At 38.3% G+C, this 19,935-nt stretch overlaps 1 protein-coding gene across 1 annotated transcript; it reads right to left on the reverse strand.

Annotated features, from left to right (window-relative positions):
* Nucleotides 1-8,090: 8,090 nt before the first annotated feature.
* TCF24 (transcription factor 24) lies at nt 8,091-18,225 on the reverse strand. Its single transcript, XM_072599507.1, has 2 exons — nt 17,827-18,225; nt 8,091-8,336 (listed from the first exon to the last, which is right to left on the reverse strand). The coding sequence occupies exons 1-2, from the start codon at nt 18,223-18,225 to the stop codon at nt 8,223-8,225; spliced, it is 513 nt and encodes a 170-aa protein (XP_072455608.1). The 3' UTR covers nt 8,091-8,222.
* Between the last annotated feature and the right edge of the window lie 1,710 nt (nt 18,226-19,935).

Here is a 19,935-nt window from a genome sequence, read left to right on the forward strand (position 1 = left end):
GTCAAAATTATTTTCATAATAATATTAAGGCTTTTTAATTTCGAGTATAGTAAATATGACAGATCTAACCCATTTTTTAAAAAAGCTCTCAATAGAGGGCTCAAAATTTTTTTTCAAGAATGTAAAGGGTTCCTGTGACTAAAAAGTTGAAAACCACTCTATTACAAGAATTCAACATGTTCACAGATAAATGATGCAAGATATATCTTGGATATATATGGACATTTGTATTCATATATGTACATATATACACAAGAAGTAGACAGTGATTTGATGGAGAGGGGACTGGGGAAATCAGGAAAGACTTCTTGAAGGACATGGTGTTGAGCAGAGTCTTGAAGGGAGCTAGGTTCCCAGAGGCAGAGGTGATGAGGGAAAGTATTTTAGGCATAGGGGAAAAGCTGGAGGCAGTAAATGTCATATATGGGGAACATAAGTAAGTCATTTGTGCCCGAGGTGGGGTATAATGTGTAATCAGCCTGGAAAGAAGGTAGGTGCCAGATTAAGAAAGAGTTTTAATACCAAACAGGTGTTTATTGCCTAAAGGCAATAGGAAGTCATTGAAGTTTTATAGGAGTTTGACCTGTGCTTCCAGATGATCAGTTTTGCAGTTGTACAGAAATACTGACGGGTAACTATAAGTATTTGTCACAAGGATTTTGTCTTTTTCTTTTTCAATGGATAGATGGAAGAGGTGTGTGGTGTAGTCATTTTTCAGTAGTATCCAGCTCTTTGTGACCCCATTTGGGGTTTTTAAAAAATTATTTATTTTATTCTGAAATTAAGAAATAAAACAAGCATTTCCATAACTAAGTGGAATTAAAAAGACCCCAGAGGACTGCCCTTGAAATTGCCAATCCATTATGTACAAGTTGCTAATTCTTTTAAATATATAACAAAGTTAGTACACGGCTTTCTTTTTTTTTCTCTCTCACCTCCAACTTTGAGGTGGCTACCATTAGATACAAATCTATGTGTGTATATGTATATACATATACATGTATATGCATATCATGTATGCACACATACACACATTAATATGTATATACACATACATATTTAAATTAGCAAGTTGTTCCCTCTTTAATCCAGATCTGATGAGATTAGGGTTCCAGCGCTACAGCCCTTTGCCCCCACCTGTTTCCTCTGGATCTGTTCTTCCGGTCACCTCATAATTGCTCTTATTACCTTTTCCTACACAATTTTGCTTTTTAGAATCACCCCATCATACTCAGACCAACACCAACTTTTCTTTTCGAATGACCCAAGTACTAATGACAGTCTTAAAAATACTGATAACATTTCTGCATATAAAAAGTAAATACTTTGAACTTATTGAATCCCTCATAATTGGTTTTTTATGTTTACCTTATATTTCTCCTGGATCTGATATGTCAAATTTTCCCTTAAGTAATCTTTTTTGCAACAAAAATCTGAAAGTTTGTCAATTCATTGAATATGCATTTTCTGTCTCTCAAGATTATATTTAATTTTGCTGGCTAAGTTGTTTTTGGCTACAAACCCAGTTCTTTTGCTCTTTAATATATAGTGTCCCAAGACCTGAAGTCTTTTAGTGTAGCAGCTGCTAGATTTTGTGTAATTCTGATTGTGACTCCATAGTATTTGAATTTTTTTTCTTATTGCTCATAATATTTTCTTCTTAACCTGGGGGTTTTGAAACATCCAGGGATCTCTTTCAGGTGGTGATTGGTGGATTTTTTTGTATTTCTTTTTTCCTGTCATTCTAAAACTTCAGGACAATTTTATTATTTTTTGTAATATTGTATCAAGATTCTCTTTTTGACTGTAGTTTTCATATAGTCCAACAATTCTTATATTTTCTTTTCTTGATCTGTTCTCCAGACCAATTATTTTTCTTATGAGAGGTTCCACATTCTCTTCTATTTTTTCATTCTTTGGATCTTGTTTTATTATTTCTTGGTATCATATAATATCATTCACTTCCCCTTACCAAATTCTAGTTTTCAAGGAGTTGTTTTCTTCCTTAAGATTCTGGATCTCTTTTTCCAGTTGGTTGACTTTCTTTTCACTATTTGCTTGGTTTTCTTGGATTGGTCTTGGTTTTTTCCTACTTTTTCCTCAGTCTCTCTTATTTGACTTTTAAAGTCCTTTTTAAGTTCTTCCAAGAACTCTTTTTAGATACATGACCATTTGACTTTACTCGTTAGGGTACGAGAGGCTTTTTTTTTGCTTCAGTATCTTCCTCTGAAAATGAACCCAGGTCTTTTCTCTATCACCACAGTAGCTGTCTATGTTTGGGTTCTTTCTCCTTTTCTTATTCATTTTTATTTTTGTTTTTAGTAGCTTGTTATTATCATCGATTCCTATCCCAGGGTATTGGGGATGGTGCTTCTGGCCTCAGGTCCTTCTAACTGTTGTTTTCTGAGCTTTGTCCAGAGCCCAACTTCCTCTCTCTGTCCAGAGCACAGCTAGGGCCCCCAGCCACACTATGCTGGAAATGCTCTTGCTCCCTGAGGACCCTACAGTGTCTGTAACCTTCAGTTCTCTCCTCTGGCCTGGAACCAAAATCAGAAACTCAGCTCTCCTGTAAGAGACAACAACCATCAGCATTCTGCCCCACTGTTTCTACACTTAGGAGGCATGTGCTAGTTCCTTCTTGCCTTCAGCTGCAGTGAAGGACTGCATCTCCACAGCTGGGCTTGGCATCCCTGGGCAACAGGTCCCTCAGGCTTCCCCTGCTCTGATGTCTGAGCTCCCACATTGTCTGAGATGAAAATTCCTATGACTGAGGCTGAGGTTACCTCCTAACAGAGTTGCCCCCAGGGCACGGCTTACCGTTTTGTTTTTTTTTTTGTTTCAGGGGAGATAACCTGGAAGTTATATTTGAACCTCTGTCCCTGGGGTCTTTCCTTGGGGCTTCTCCAGTTGTCCCAGGTTGGACCACTGCTCTGCCCCAACTCTTTTTATTTTTGCCCCTCTATGTTCACTCTGAGGTACTATTTTGTCTTGTTTGTGAGGGAAATCTGGAGAGCTTGGAATTTTCTGACCTACTCTGCCATCTTCCTAGAATCCCACCCCTTTCCCAATTTGTGGTTTTCTTGGCAAAGATACTGGAATGGTTTGCCATTTCCTTCTTCAGTTCATTTTACAGATGAGGAAACTGAGGCAAGTAGGGTTAAGTGACTTACCCAGGGTCACACAGCTAGTAAGTGTCTGAGACCACATTAGAACTCAAGTCTTTCTGACCTCAGGACCACTGAGCCACCTAGCTGTACCACTGGGGAGGTTGGAGGGAAAGAAAATAGACTTTTGTTCATTGAAAAATGTTAAATTTAAAAATAAAAAAAGACTTGAAAATTGATTGGATATGATGAGGATGGGGGAGGAAGGAGAATGAATGAATGGGAGTAAAGAGTTAAAGATTCCTGCTTGATTGTAAATCTCACTGACTGAAAGATTAGTAGTATCCTTGACAGAATTAGGAAAGGCAAAACCAGGAAGTGGGTTTAGAAGGAAACATAATGAACTGTTTTGGACATGTTGAAATTTCAGATGCCTATTGGAGATGTCAAGTAGGTTGTTGGAGACTGGAGCTCAGGAGAGGAAAGGGCTGGACATGCAGATTTTGTTGTTTTTAAAATTTCCTTTAAACCTTATTTGGTTAAGAATTCCCCTCTAGCTATAGCTTTGAAAGGTATCTCCTCTTGTTCTCCTTTATTATTCTACAAATTCCCAACATTTTATAAAAATTGACAAATGTTACAGACATAATCAGGCAATATTCAGAAAAATATCTCTCAGAGAAAGCATGCTTAAATTTTCTTTATTTTTGCCTGAAATACATAATTAACATAAGTATTAGCTTGAACTTTACAGGCATTAGGGCGAGCACACATATGTTGTGACAATCTTTCAAAATAAAAATGTTAACAAACAAATTCAAGCTGGACACCATTTTTTGATTTGCTTTTCAAGTCCTTACTGCTTTGAGGTAGGAATAGTATTTCACATGTAGACAATACATTTTACTCCTTAATAAAGCCAAATATTATTCAATATTCTGATATCTAGGAGAAACTTGAGTTGGTCACCACTCATAATGACACCTGATTGCTTGCTCAGCATATCATTCTATGATAAATAAATCAATGCCAAGGAAATTCTAAACAACAGAAAAAATGAAAATACTAAACTATTGTCAGATCTCTAGGAGGTCAAAACCATTTCTTTCACGTTATCCTGCTCTCACTGAGCCTGTGACAGTGCCTTGGACAAAGTAGGCACTTAATACATACTGGTTAAGTGAATGCTTTAAAATAGATGCTGTGCAGGATTTTCAGTGAATAATGACCTCTGCGGGAAATGAATACTCATTACCCACTCTAATACTAAATCGTCAGGAAGTTGCTTCTATGAATGCAAAACGAAGTTCTCTGTTCTAGTTCGGCCTTGTGCTTTCACCAGTGTGGACTCCCAGGATGGACACTATCCACTGATTGAGATCAGTAGCCATCCTAAAACTTTCAGGAGTGTCCTGTGACTTTGAAAGGTGAAGTGATTTTCATATGGTCACACAGGCAATACCTTCCAGAAGCAGGGTTTGAAACTCATCTTCCTGATACAGCCTCTACTGAGGTGGTTGGCAGGAAAATACATTTTACTAAAATTCAACTTCAGTTTTAAAGAACCATATGGTCTAACTAATGCTACACAACCAAGGAAATAAAATCCCCTGATAATTTTTCAGTAAACAAGAACAGTCTACATTTTCCTTTGGCACTTGGTACCACCAATATCTTCAAACAAATTCTCTCCAAGCAAATGAGAAAGTGTTTTTATCTTAAATTACCTAGGACTCTCTCTGGGTGTAATATATACATAGACATATACATATGTATGTATATACATAAATATATATATGTGTGTATACTAACAGAATCCTTATGATAGTGCCTTCCACCCTTCCCCCTGCTGCTCCCCATAGACATAATCTGCAACCAGTTAGTGCTTCACATTCTCTGCTCTCTCACCCCCCCCACCCCCATCCCCATGACTATCTCACCTTCTAGAATCCCCAAGCCTGGGCCTTGTAATAGGTAGAAGGAATCTAGCCCACCATCCAGTGACAATACTAACCTCCTTTGATGGATTTTGTCACTTAGCAACAAGCAGCATTTTTAAATGACAAAGTTTCCATAAGACGTTTGACAGCATGATTTAAAAAAAAAAAAAGCCTCATGAAACCTGTACCGATTCTGTTGAACATATGTTTTAAAATGAGATATGATATTTAAAAAAAAATCCAGGACTGAGATTTTTTTTTTTAACATGGCATCCGTTGTTATCAATAGTAAAGCATACTACTCCTAAGGCTATTTTTGGTGATTGATACTTGGTTTTTAGGTGAATAGGTTTAGAAAAATCCTTTGACAGGAGCATACAGAAAGCCAACCAGTTACTATAATGACATGGCCTTTAACATACTGAATTCCTTTAAACAAAAAGCAAACTCTTCCTGACACTTTTATAATAAGTTTTTCATATTGAAAAGTTAAACCATGTTTGACCATCTTTTTATTCCAAGGCTACATACGATGTATGGGTATACATACACTTGCAATATTCAAATATACAAACATATATTATCACTACATTTAATCATCTAGGAACAATTTTATTAGATGCCATGTATTTTTTACAAGACAAGATTTGAGTCACCTTGTAAGTAACATACATTCACATTTGAAATGTAAAATCACAAGGAAATTTAAGTTCTGCCAACCAGTGAAGTAAAGCCTACTGTCTGTCTTTGCCTTAGACGGTCTCTAACCAGCTCCATATTCCTATGCCCAGGCTGCCTAAAGAAAAAGGGAAGGAACAAACCAGATGTGTGTGACTGGAATATTTCTCTATTGTGCAATGAAAGCCAGTGGTTTTAAAACCCAAGATAGTGAACAAACAAAAAGGACTTTGTAGGTATGAAAAGGGAGTAGGAAGGAGCTTGGGTAGGAAAATGAGAAAAGGAATTCATTGAACAGATTCCTGTTTGCGTTGTTTTCCCCAGCAAAATACTCTAGTATTTTCCCCATTGTCTCAGCTCTTTTCAGGTTATGAGACTCTATTTTCTGATTCTTTTCCTTCCCTTGGTGGTCCCAGTAGAGAATTGAAACCAGTGACCAGTTTGACACAGACTTGCTAATCCCACCAGTCAATCTTAGAACCAAGTTGGTTAATGACAGCTTAGAGGTTGTTCCATGCATTTGGATTCATATTTTGGTGGATTAAAACCTGCCTATATAGTTCCTAGGGGGTTTGGGAATCATGGGAAGACAGAATCTGGGAAGAGTTCCCAGTACAAATAACATAGCTCGTGATGGGAAACTATATGGTGGGATGTAGCCAGTTATATTACCCTTAACCACTTGGTATAAAAAAGACGCTATCAAGGATATGTATGATAGGATGGTGGATTGGTGACGTGTGGAAAATTACAGACAAGAGGTAGACAGCCTGAGTGGGCAGTGTTGGTGTACTCTTTCATTCTTCTCTGGGCCCCATGCCTGACTCTCCAGACTTCTTTCTGCACAAAAATCCAGCAGCCTTTCCCCTAGGAAGATTACGTTGTACCAATGGCCTTTTCATCTGATTGGTCAGTTCTTTGAGGGACCTCCATGTTAAGGAAAGTGTCCAAGCCAGCCATGTTCGCTCTTTCATTCCTTTCTAGGTCCTGCTCTGGTATCTCACTCGAAGTGAGAATGTGGTAAGACCTTAGCCTCAAAGGGTCAAGGTCTCCCATTGCATCCTGGGTCATTTCTAGTCATACTGATGAATATCAGGCCACTGGACCCAGATGACTCAGAAGAAAGTGAGACTGGTGACTTTGCACAGTCCTCCCTCACTCAAATCAAAGTGAAGTGCAAGTCATGCTATCACCTTGATGTCATGGTCCTCTTTGAGGACAAAGGACAAACACAATAAGGTCTTGCTCTGGACTGTTTGGTTTCTTTCTCCACCATGTCACCTCCACAAGGATCTTCTCTGCCCTTGCTCCCTACTTGACAATTTCCATTTGTGTTGTCTTTCCCTATTGGAATATGAGCTCACTGAAGGCAGGGACTGTCTTTTTGCTTGAATTTATATTCCTAGGATTTAATTACTTGGTATAGAATGCTGCCCACCAAATTTGTTTAATTTGAATATTAAAAACTATCAACAATCTAGCCTAGAAGTAGGAAATCTGCAGCCTCAAGGCCACATGTGGCCTTCTAGGTCTTTAAGTGCAGTCTTTTGACTTAATGCTGATCTAACCTACTGGGTTGATAATTATGTTAAAGGTTAATGTGACATTATGGACAAGAATTACATAGACTGAGAAGGTCCAGATGGGTTTTGACCTACAGAAATGACAGGAGAATCTACAGATTAAAAACTAGGAATCCATCAAATCAATAAACTTAGTAATTTTTTGGGAGGTGAGAGACAAATGGGGTTAAGTGCCTTGCCCAGGGTCATACAGCTAGTAAGTGTCTGAGGCCATATTTGAACTCAGGTCCTCCTGACTCCAGACCTGGTACTCTATCCATTGTGCCACCTATCAGTAAGTTTTAATTAAGTGCTGGCAATGTAGTACCTAGCCCTGCTTTAAGGGGTTCACAAGACCCTCCAGGGAGTGGGTCAATTCTTGTATTTTCTTAACTGAACCAAACACAATGCTCTATATACGAACCTGCCCGCCTTATTATAAGTGAATTAGGGATCTTTTACCTGTTATGATATTTGATTAAATGTTTTACTGGATCACCCAAAGCCAATAATCTATTCTTCATAAAAACTGGAGTGTCAGTGAACTATGGACACATTTTGTTACTGACTAAACACACCAAATTTTCATTTATCATATACAGTACAGTTAGTGGAATTTGTGTACATATAACAAACACATTTGTATATAACATACAAATATTTATACATTTCATTGTATGTGAATCTTAGTTGCTTTGTAAATGGCATGTATTGTACTAGGCTATGATGGCTACCACCAGATAAAATTATTAGAATATTGATTGAATTTCACATCTACTTAACTTGGAAACAAAAAATGGAGTTTTTTACATATACTAGTAAGAAGTTTCATTCACAAACTTTGAGAAATTATAATTACTATTGTCTGAAGATATGTATTCAGTACATCTTTCTAATAAATACAAGCTTCTTATCTACTTTACAGAGCAGAAGGAAGACTAAGGTTGTGAGTCTGCTGAGGCATCTCCTGGGTTGGGTTTTTCTTCTAGCACAGAATGACTCAGAAACTGGCCTGTAGCACCGATGTATAATCTTGATCGCATGGGCCATTTCTAAAAAGAAAAAAAAATTCAAATGACATTCAAAATATCATCACTTATATATTTAATTTGCTTACTGATTCCTGAAATAAACAGATCAATTCAATAACCCTGAAAGGAAGACGTCCAGTATGGGAATCTTTCTCAACACAAATTTGGGAAGCTTTCTCAACACAAATATTTATCATTTTTTAACCCCCCCCCTCACTATTTACCCCCCCAACTAAATTATATGCAAATGTATCTACAGATGTGCACCAAGATGTTTTTATTTTAAACTACATTATATTTACTATTCATCAGCATGGCAGCATGGTGTCCTGGACAGAGAATTGGCCTTACCAGGAAGACCACAGTTCATGCCCTGCCTCTGACTCATACTGGCTACATGACCTATGCATACATATTTAACTCAGTGCTCTAGGCAACTCTCAAAGATCATAAACGGCACAGAAACTGCTAAAGTGCATTGGTAGGGGGATGACTTTTCTTATCTGAAAATTCCCTTTGCCAGTGATATCACTGGTCCATTCTTCTATCTGGTTAAAAACTTTAGTTCCAACTTCGCTTTAAAAACAACTCCGAGTCGGGATGGGAGAGAGAGAATGGCCCAGGCCTGTAATCTCTTCTACTGGAGAGACAGGCTAGTGGATTACTTGAGTTTGGTGGTCATACTAAGTCTGGCACCAATATGGTGGTCCCCATCTTGATGGGAAGAGAGGACTACGAGGCTGCCTAAAGAGAGGCAAACCAGACCAGGACACAAATTAAGCGGGTCAAAACTTCTTCCATGCTGATCAGAAGTGAGGTCTGGCCCATGAGAGACTGCTATACTTCCAGTCAAGGTGACATCTGATCTCAAAACAAACAATGACAATAAAACCCAAGAGAACACCATCAACAACTCTTTTAAAAGACTCTACATGATAAGGTCTACACAATGCCAAACCATCATAATGAAATATTTAATCATCCAGATGTCCTACCTACTTGATAGCAAACATCCATATAACTGGAAAGATGAGAACGTCTGCTGTTGAGTTGATAATCACTTGAGCGGTTACATTTTCTGTCTTTTAGCCAACTATGTCAGAATTATTTAGATACTGTTTATACTTTGTTATGTCTGTGTTGATTTCCATGCATGTAATTTGAAAAATCGATTCAAACCATATAATTTAACACTCCAACCCACAGAGATTCAACAATGAAATTAAAAAAAAAAAACCAACTTGGACTATAAGGCCCTTATGGACATCAAAGGCCCTAGTGGCAGCAGAGTCAAACATAGGACCGAACCTGGAATCAGAAAGACTTGGATTTGAATTTTATTTCCAACACTCATTGGCTCTGTGACTATTAGAAAGTCACTTAAATTTTTCTGAATCTTGGTTTCCTCATCTATTCAAGAGGGAAAATAATGCCTTACAGAGCTATTGTAAAACTCAGATGAACTTGAAAATGCTTTGGACCTAAAAGAATTATTTTATTAGAAGAAGCATCTCAGAAGAAATATTTTGCCCATAATGTAATGTCACTTGAATTAATCTTAGTATCTTAGTATCTTAGTATCCTTATGAATATAATCTTTGCAGAGTTTTCTCGGTATGCTGTTTTCTCATACATTAGCTAAAAAGGGGATGGTAAATGTAGCTGTAGGGAACATTAAGCAGAAATAAGATACTTCTGTTCTTATTAATTAATGAGTCAATTAATGAGTAACCACAAAGTTCATACAACTAAATTTCTCCAGCTATTACACAGAACTGTGCTGTTTATATCATGTAAAGGTGCCTTCAACTCCCATAATTTTACTTAGCATGATTCTACTAAAATGTAAGAACATATACAAAAACGTGAAAATTACTTTGATATGTAGTTGCAAATGGTATACATTTCCAGATACAGTCTTCGTAACAGATTGTAGAAGGCATGGTGATAAAATATTTTTAGGCTTTAAGGAAGCAGCTTGCAGTAGCACATAGAGTGCAGAGGACGGAGTCAGAAAAACTCCTCTTTCAAATATTTACTAGTTATGTGACCCTGGGAAAATAAGTCACTTAGCTTCTATCAGCTTCTTTTTCCTCATCTGTAAAAACTGAGATAATGATAGTATCTCCCCCACAGGACTGTTGTGAGGCTTTGCAAACTTTAAAGTGTTATGCAAATGTTAGTTATTATTACTATTAGGTATCTTATGAAAATCAGTCCTGTTATGTCCTGGTCTCAGGGCAGACATCTATATCTATAGGGGCCCCCACTGTGGGGCTAGCACCAGGACAGCAGCACTCAGCAATTCAATTTACCAAATACTTAAGCACTTATAACGTGTTAAGCTCTAAGCTAGGGATAAGAACACACAAAATGGCAGGAATTACATGGTAGAACAGTGAATGGAAATAGATGCTTAATCAGTGCCTTAAACTAGATACTAGGAGGCCTGAGTTCTACACCTCTTTCACTTACTGCCTCGATCATTACTTTAGTAAAGCGACTATACCTCTCTCAGCCTCAACCTGCTCATTTTTTTGCTTTTTTTTTTTTTACAATTATAGGTAAAAACAACTTTTTAACATTCTTTGTTCATTTTGAGTTCCAAATTCTCTCTCTTTCCCACTCCCCCCCACCCAAGATGGCAATTTGATATAGGTTGCACATGTGCAGTCATGCAGAACATATTTCCATATTAGTCATGTTGTGAAAGAAAACACAGACTAAAATTTTTTTTAAAACTCACACAAAAAAAGGAATAAGTAATATACTTCAGTCTGCATTTAGACTCCATCAGTTCTCTGTCTGGAGGTGTATATAGTATTTTGCATCATGAGTCCTTCGGGATTGTCTTGGATCATTAGATTGCTGAGAACAGATAAATTATTCACAGCTGATCACTACACAGTGTTGCTGTTACTGTATACAATATTCTGGTTCTTTCTTCATTCTGTGTCAGTTCATCTACTAAGTCTTTTCCTTCTGAGATTCCCTTCAGTCTCTTCTTTACAAATCATGTACTGAGTTATCTATAGGGCTACTCAGTGGCTCAGCAAATAGAGCACGGAGCTTGGAGTCAGGAAGGTTCCTCTTCCTGGGTCCAAATCTGACTTCAGACACTTACTGGCTGTGTGACCTTGAGCAAGTCACTTAATCCTTTTTGCCAAAGTTTCCTCATCTGGAGAAGGAAATGGTAAACCACTTCAATATATTTGCCAAGAAAACCCAAACAGGGTCACGAAGAATTGAACAGAACTGAACACCAATAACAAAACCTAGTTCTCTGTCTTGTCTCCTCCAATTAAAATGTGAGCTCTTTGAGAACTGGGATTGTTTTCACTTTTCTTTGTAACCTCAGTGCTTAGCAAAATGGCTGGCATGTAGTAAATGCTTAATAAATCTTTGTTTTTCATGTCAGTTAACTGATTGAACTAGACATGAGCCTGAAATGCGGGAACTTTAAACCAGACATTTCAAAGAAAATGAGTTGGCTACTTTTGACTAATCTTTGTCAACATGATGTTGATTTCACTCTTCAAATGATTATTTAGCATCATTTTGAGAAGCAGCAGAAGGATGTAGTGCATTGGAAAGAAAGCTGGACTTGGAGTCAGAACACCTGAGTTTGCATTTTGTTAGCTACAACTGCCAACTACAAATGACAACTTCTGGGGGCCTTGGTCACCTCATGTGTTGGATGGAGATAATATTGGTGTTACCTTTCTCAATGGGTTATTGTGAAATTCAAATGATATAATGCTAGTAAAAGGTGTTACACACTTAAAAATCTATATACATGTAAGTGAAAGAAATGAGCACAATTCCAACAGGAATTTTTTTCTGGAAAGATATATACTATGATAAAATATAGCAGATCCTTAACTGAATGGCAGTCTGGTATAGTGCTTCAAGGGCCAGTCTAAATCAGGGGGCACAAGGTTCAAGACTTTCTTTTGACACATACTCTGGGGTTTGGGGATTTTGGACATTTAAATTCTCAATGCCCCAGGCTACCTTCTCAGACCATAAAATGCAGAGTAGTTGCTGCTCTGAATTAGTTGAGGAAGTTTCCACAATTATTTCTCTAATTATCCAGAACTCAACTTAAGTGTTTAAATATTTAGAAATGTTTAGGCATTGTACTCTTCCATGAACCAAATGGTAAGTTAATTAAAAAAAAAAAAACCCACAAATTAATATCTTGAATTTGCCAGAAAAATTAACCTCTAGGAATATGCTTCTAAATGTAGCCTATCCCTTCTATATCACATCTCTGGCATTTCTACCATGAGAATTCTTCCACTTTTTGTCAGTTGCAGGCTCTTTCCCATAGTGCTATTCTCATAGTAGGTGCACTGAATTGATGGTTGACTAATGATGACTATGAGACTGTCAAGGGGCAAGAAAAAGAATTTCTCTTCGTCTCCCTGTTTTCACTTACTAGGGATGCAAAAATGACTTACATCCATTACGGTTTACAGAAGAGACCTTAGTAAACTGGAAAATTCAGGTAAACAAAATATGTCTAATTCTTATGCATTCCAGCTAATGGCTTGGACTAAGTATTTAAAGGTATATTAAAACCAAAACTCATAACAGTTTATTTTAAGTTTGTCTATCAAATTTTTCTGCTTAGAACCCCCATAGTGTTTGTTTTTTCCCTTCTTTGTATTACAGCTGTTGAGGTATTTGTCTCATCTTGCCAACTATAAAAATGGCTCTTTGAGGAAAGAGACATATCATTCATTTCTTTCCTCCTGGAAGATCTAGCACAATGCAAGAACCTAATAAGCCTCAATAAACATTTGTTGAATGGATAAACCTATTTCAAAATCAATTGCTGTGTTAATAATAAATAACTATTGCTAGTCAGCAAAACTCAGCAGTTTCCTTATGAAATAATTGAAGTGAATTAAGGAAAGAAAAAAACTGTTCTGTAAGATATCAATGACATGTTACAGGGCTACAAAAACTATTTGCATATAGAGCAAAAGTGAAAGCAATCTGAATTTTTTCTAAGATTATAAGGCAATACGATAATGCATGGAGCAGTTAGGTAGACCAGTAGACAGAGCATCAGACTTGAGACACTGGCCTCAGACACTTACTAGCTGTGTGACCCTGGGCAAGTCACTTAATCCTGTTTGCTTCAGTTCTTCATCTGTATGATGAACTGGAGAAGGAAACAGAAAACCACTCCAATACCTTTGCCAGGAAAGTCCCAAAAGGGGTCAAGAAGAGTCAGATGTGACTGAAATGACTCAACAAAAATATCCAAGGATAGTTTATGAATGTCAAATGATTATCGCTTTAGGGCAAAGATCACAACCAGTTTAAGAAAAAAAAAGCACTGATTTGCTAAGTGCCTCTACTGTGCTAAGTACTGGGTATAAAAATACAAAGAACTGCTCTCAAGGGCTTACCATTTTATTGTTGAAGATGGTCAGTAATGTGTAAGTAAACAAGAAAGAAATCTCTTGATAGGTAGCTTAGAGGTGACAGAAAGTACAAATTCTGGAGTTAGGAGACCTGAATTGGATTCCCAACTCTGCCACTAACTTTGTCACTCTGGGAGTCATATAAGTTCTCTATCCTCATTTTTCTCATCTGTAAAATGGAGATAACACAGGGTGATCCAAAAATCTTAGTGCAGTTTTTAGCTATTGGAGCTAACATTTTTGGGACACTGTACTTCAGAGAGAGGCAGTTTCTGATTCTGGTTCTGCCTCTTCAAGTCCTGACACATACTTGCTGTGTAACCATTGCAAGTCACTTAACTTCTCAGTGTCCCAGATGTCTCTCTTAAATTATATATTACAGATGAATTGCAGATTTCTTTAAGTGGAAGAATGATTTCACAACAATGAAATCACAAGTTTAGACCACATTACTTTGCCTCCTACCTCAAAGGATTGTACTGGGGAAAGGATTGGATAAATGTTTGCTATTATAGTGAATTATATTGTGTGCACAGGGATATGCTTAATGGGTACTTTTTATTGTTATTTAAATATACTTAATATTAAAATAAACTTTCTTTTAGACTATATGGTAAAAGCCATTTTAATATATCTAACAATAATATGGTTAATAGTTTAATGTATATGGAAACAGTACAATGTAGTATTATAATTCCATTATGAGTAACAATGACATTTTAATTTGTACTCTCTTAGAATGCTTATGTCTGAGCTTCTCTTCCCTCTCTCCTTAAACAAAATATCCCCCATTCCTATACTTAAAAACAGAAAAGACTTGAGTTAATCAGTCTCTTGCATTCCATTTGTACAGTGCCCCTTTGTCAAAACTTACCAATATTTTGAAGTCACTATCCCTGTTGGTGGCTCTCATCTGTAACATATTGTGGTGATTATCAAACGTTCAATTATTACTTATTTTTGGTTGAACACTGACAGTGGACTTGGTGTTAAACTGACCACAGAGGAAAATCAGTTCCTGTTCACTGATTGTAAAATCTCATTATGAATCATTTACTGGTTCCCTTCTGCCACTGCACATTGAATTCAATACCAAACTGAAAATTACTGAATATTTTAAACTACTTACTTTAACTGTTTTACTAAAAAAAATGAATTTGAAATAAGAAAACTGAAATTTTAAAAATTAACCTTTGGAAAACTTACAAAGAAGACATGCTCTTGACAAATACCTAGATAAAGGCTTTGAAAACTGTATCAACAGAAGTAACAGGAGGATTCGGTGTCTAAATATAAAGTCAGTAACATTTTACTGAAAAGCTGTGGCCTTTTTTTTGGATATTCTATTATAGTAGTTAGAGAATTGCTCTGGCTCACTTTGCAGAGGAACCCAATTGTGCTATAGAATAATTGTATTATAGAAAGTTTGACATTGCAAAAAAAAAAAAAAAGACTGATCTCATTTGTCTAAAATGTGTTTCAGCTTGTTCCACTGATGTCATAAATAAATATCATAGTTCTTCCAAGTCATTCACATTCAGTTTCCTCCCGACTTGATGGGAGTACTCATACTCTGGTGTAATCTACTTTTAGAGTTTTTACTATACTTGCTGCTTCATACTTTATGAAAATAAACTTTTTAACTTGTAGAGTTTTTTAGGGAAAAATGAAATGACAGCATCTGAATTTTTCTAATATGTTTTATTAGAAAAAGCCAGATAATTTTTATTTTTTTAAAAGACGATGGAACATCTGGAAGTCTTCTCTGTTTATATCCACTGCAGTATCTACACCTCGCATAGACTGTGTTGCCCTTTAGCATCCCTGGTACTGTAGCATCATCAGCCTCAATGGTTAATAAAGTACTGGAGGTCCCCACTTTAAATGATACTTAGAAGGATGTGTGACAGTTGAGGAATGGCTGAATAACCTGTAGTATATAAATGTTATGGAATACTATTATGCTATAAGAAATAAGGAAACAGATAATTTCAAAGAAACATGGAATGACTTATATGAATTGAGACAGGGTGAAATAATTAGAACCTGAAGAACAATTTATACCAGCTGCATTCAAACTTTTTGGTCTCAAGATCTGTTTACACTATTAAAAATTATTAAGAATTCCAAAGAGTTTTTGTTTGTGTGGGCTATATTTAGTGAAACTTACATTATTATAAATTAAAACATCTTAGTCTTATTGTAATAATAATTTTGATTTTAGGAACCCCTTGAGAGTCTTGAGGACAATTGGAGGCCCCTGAACCATGCTCTGAGAACTTATTTATACTATAACTTCTTTATGATAAAAGTGAATTAATTTTGAAGATTTTAATAAACTGATGAACAATGAAATGAGCAGAAACAAAAGAACAATTTATGTAACACCATGAAGACAAAACAAAAACTTTGAAAGCTTCTAAGATTTATGATCAATATAATGACAATTCCTGATTCCAGCAGATAGATGATGAAACCTCCTGAGAGGGTGATAGATTTCAGATGCAGAATGATACGTGTGTATCTGTATAGAGTCAAGGATTGTTTTTGCTTGATTATATTTTTTACAGGGGATTTGTTTTCCTTTTCTACATTTTAATGAGATAAGATGTGGGAGGAAGAGAAACTACATTTCTATTAATTGAAAAATTTTTTTAAAAAGAAAGGGAAGTGCTCTTTCTGATAAGGTCGACTATATTATTAGTTTCATTTACTCGTTTTACTTTATTTGGCGACTTCTCAGGGAGTGGGGAAATCTGTAAGTATTTATAACATAAAAACACAACATATTAATAAAACTTTTTAAAGAAAAAAAGATGCGTGACTTCTGCGATGTGTTTTTTCCACCAACAAGATCTCAACTCCTAACCCTTAAATTTATGACGGACAACTTTTCACACAGGGAAATGTTTTCATCTGTCTTTTCCGCTTTCCTAACTTGTGACAGGGGTCGCCTGAAATACTAAATGTTAATTTTCTACAGTGCTACACTAGATAAAGGGAATTTTCTCGGGTGGCTAGGATTTTGCGAACGATGTTTCACTTAACTAATGGGAAATTTAAAAGCTTCGATAACATGCTAACCAAAGCACTCAGGAAATGCCGTGATGCAAATAATGTGAAACGTAAAAGCAAAAATAAAACAAATGTGGTTAGAACCCTCCACCAAATTCGCATGCGGAGAGCCGCGGAAGTATATTGGAAACCAATGTCATCTAAAAAGAAATCGAAATCAAAGATGCAAGAATAGCAGAAAAACACGTGTTATCAGTCTCTTCAATGCCAATCGTCTTCGAGGCAGAGTGCTTATGTGCGATTTCGTTAATAAAACGGAAGCAAACAAAACTCCCACTAAGTGACGGAATGGGAAGAGTATGGAAAGGAGAGTACGAAGAGTCCTTGGTGGGCAGTGGGAAGAGATCTGACACTGGTGGTATTTGAACACAAAGATATAGGCTCAAAGGGGAGACCTTAGCAGGACCCAGTGCAACCCTCTCATTTTACAGAGGAAGAAACTGAAGCCCTGAGGCACTCTAGTTTAGCTAAGACCACCTTCTATGAGGCAGAGACGGGATTTGAGCCCTCAGATGACCGAGATGCTCAAATTCATTACAATACTTCTTAGATCACAACGCCTAACTGCCTATCAGCCACAACAGGTTCCTTGCTTGTGGTCACCTAGGAGCTTACGTGTGACCAAAGGGAGAGGGAGGGGGCCCAGGATCTGAAGGAAAGAGGTCCCCAGGCTCTGAAAATACAGAAAGCACATACCGAAAAAGCCTGGCAAGCATAATGCTTTAACTTTGCCTCCTCTCGAAAGCCCTAATATGATCTATTACCGTTAATTGTTCCATCCTCCTTGCAAGGCTGAGACCAAGAGTTAAGAGTAGTATTTTATCTAACCTGCGCCTCCCCCAGCGCAGGGCACGGAGCCTTGCACTCATCAGCTGCTTAAAGAGTTATTTATTAAACTGAATTGGTTTAGATTGGACGGGACCCGACCAGACTGTCTGGCTCTAAGCGGATGTGCTTTTCAAGCTCCGGGATGGAACCCCGCGGCTTCCAGAGCCTACCTTGACGGGATGCAAGTAGCCATCGCCTCGCAGAACGCCCAGCCCCGGGTCTGAGGGCGCGTCCTCCTCGTCCTGCAGGCTGCGGGTGAGGTGTGCGATGTAGGTGGTGGCCAGCAGCAGCACGTCGAGCTTGGAGAGCTTGGTGTCTGGAGGCACCGAGGGCAGGGTCCTCTGAAGCTCCAGGAAGGCGTGCCGCAAAGTCTGCACCCGACTACGCTCCCGGGCGGCGTTCGCAGCCGCCGGCCTCCCGCTCCCCGCCCGGGGACCCGGCCCGGGCGCGGCCGCACAACTGCCAGCGTCCCGGGCGGCGGCCGCGGTGGGGAGCGGCGCATCGGACTCGGGGCTGGAGTTGGGCTGGCTGCTCCCAGAGCCGCCGCCGCCGCCGCTGCTGCAGTCCATGGGCGTCTTCTCAGGCCCTGAGCTACTTGAACTACCTGCGATCAAACAGAAACAGCCATGAGTTCCGCTTGGGGCCAGTGCCCCCCTCTGCCCATCCGCAGCTAGGGGAGCACGAGCTGAAGTGGCAGCTGGACCCGCTGGGAGATAGGCTAGTAGAGCCCTCCGCTGGATGGACATCCATCTATTCCCCGACCTCTAGAGAACTACGAACTAGTACTAAGTGGGCCCCTTCCCCTTCCAGGCGTGCACAGTTCAGGCTTCTGGGTTAGCCAGATGTTTCTGAAATCGTCAATTTCCTGGAAAACCCAGGTTCCCACCTTATACACGAAAGTATAACTCTTAAATATGCAGTCTGGGGCATCTGGAGAAAAGCTGAATCGCAAATTAAATTAAACATTTTACCTAGGCCCTGGAAAACCACCCAACACTTCAAGCTGTACTTTTCCCCGTGGTTGTTGCCCTTCGTAATGGGAGAGGACCAAAATGACATTGAGGTGTGGGGGTCAGTGTACAGTATGTCCAACCGTGGGAGAACAAACCACTACGAGTTCGGAAGGCTCTACCACAGGTCGGATACAAATAAACACTATGAACATTTGGTAAGGAGATGTCTCTAAATTTACTCATTTTTTGTGTACTCATATTTTGCATCGAGGCTTTAAAAGATAAATTTAGACAATTTTTTCCCCCGGATCTTTAGGCAAGAGACAAACTTGTGGTAAAAAGGTTAAAGAATCTGGAGCATTTCCTCTCCCTTCCGAGGTAAAAGTGGTCAGCAGATTGGCTCTACAGGGGTTATTGAACTTTTCCTCTTTTTTACCTGAGATAGGAACTTTAGAGGTGTACCCGCAGAAGGAAAAAACAAAATACTATTGAACACGTAACTCCAGTACCTGAATAGCTGTACTTGGTTACACGCTTTAAGAGGAAGGATGGAAGTTATTCCCAGAATGGCGTGCCATAAGCGAACTGACTAGAGACATAGTTACAGAATCCCTTGCATACTACTATGTTCACCTAATTTGACTTAGTCTCGTGCCACTGATAGAGACATAATCAATAATCGTCCCTGATAGTGAACGTACCACCGGAGTTCATATTCTTAAGTAACATTTTCGAAGCTGCCTTTTCATTTCATTCGATTCACTCCTTTCCCGCAGCAGCTGACTGATTTACTTGACTAGTAACTTTCGGGGGGTGGGGAACCTGTTGTCTGGAGGCCACGTGTGGCCCTCTAGGTCCTCAAGTGCGACCCTTTGACTGATGCCAAAGTTCACAGAAAAAATTTCCCCACTTTTGCGAACAATTTCACCCAAATGAAAAAATACTTTCCAATTTATCGTAGTGTTTTCAAAGCATTTTCTTACCCTCTGCCTCATGTGTCCCTTTGGTTATGCCCATTTATTATATATATATGTATATATATAATAAATGGACATAAGGAAACTCTCAGAGGTATGAAATAATTTCCTCGAGTTCACATTTACAGCTAGCAAAAGGCAGATCTGATTTGAAAACTAGTTGCCTCACCCCAGGTCCCTACTCTCCCTACTACATCCCCTAGCTTTCCTCCGAAAAGCCAAACTCAGAGCAAAACAAACAAAAACCCTCCAACCAATCCAGTCACGGAAACGGGCCTTGTAGAATAGTCAGAGGACGTGGCTTGCTAATGCAGACTTACTTATGTAAGTACTTGTGTAATTCTGGGCA

This window comes from Notamacropus eugenii, chromosome 4 (genome assembly GCF_028372415.1).
Source record: "Notamacropus eugenii isolate mMacEug1 chromosome 4, mMacEug1.pri_v2, whole genome shotgun sequence".
Taxonomy (NCBI): Eukaryota; Metazoa; Chordata; class Mammalia; order Diprotodontia; family Macropodidae; genus Notamacropus; species Notamacropus eugenii.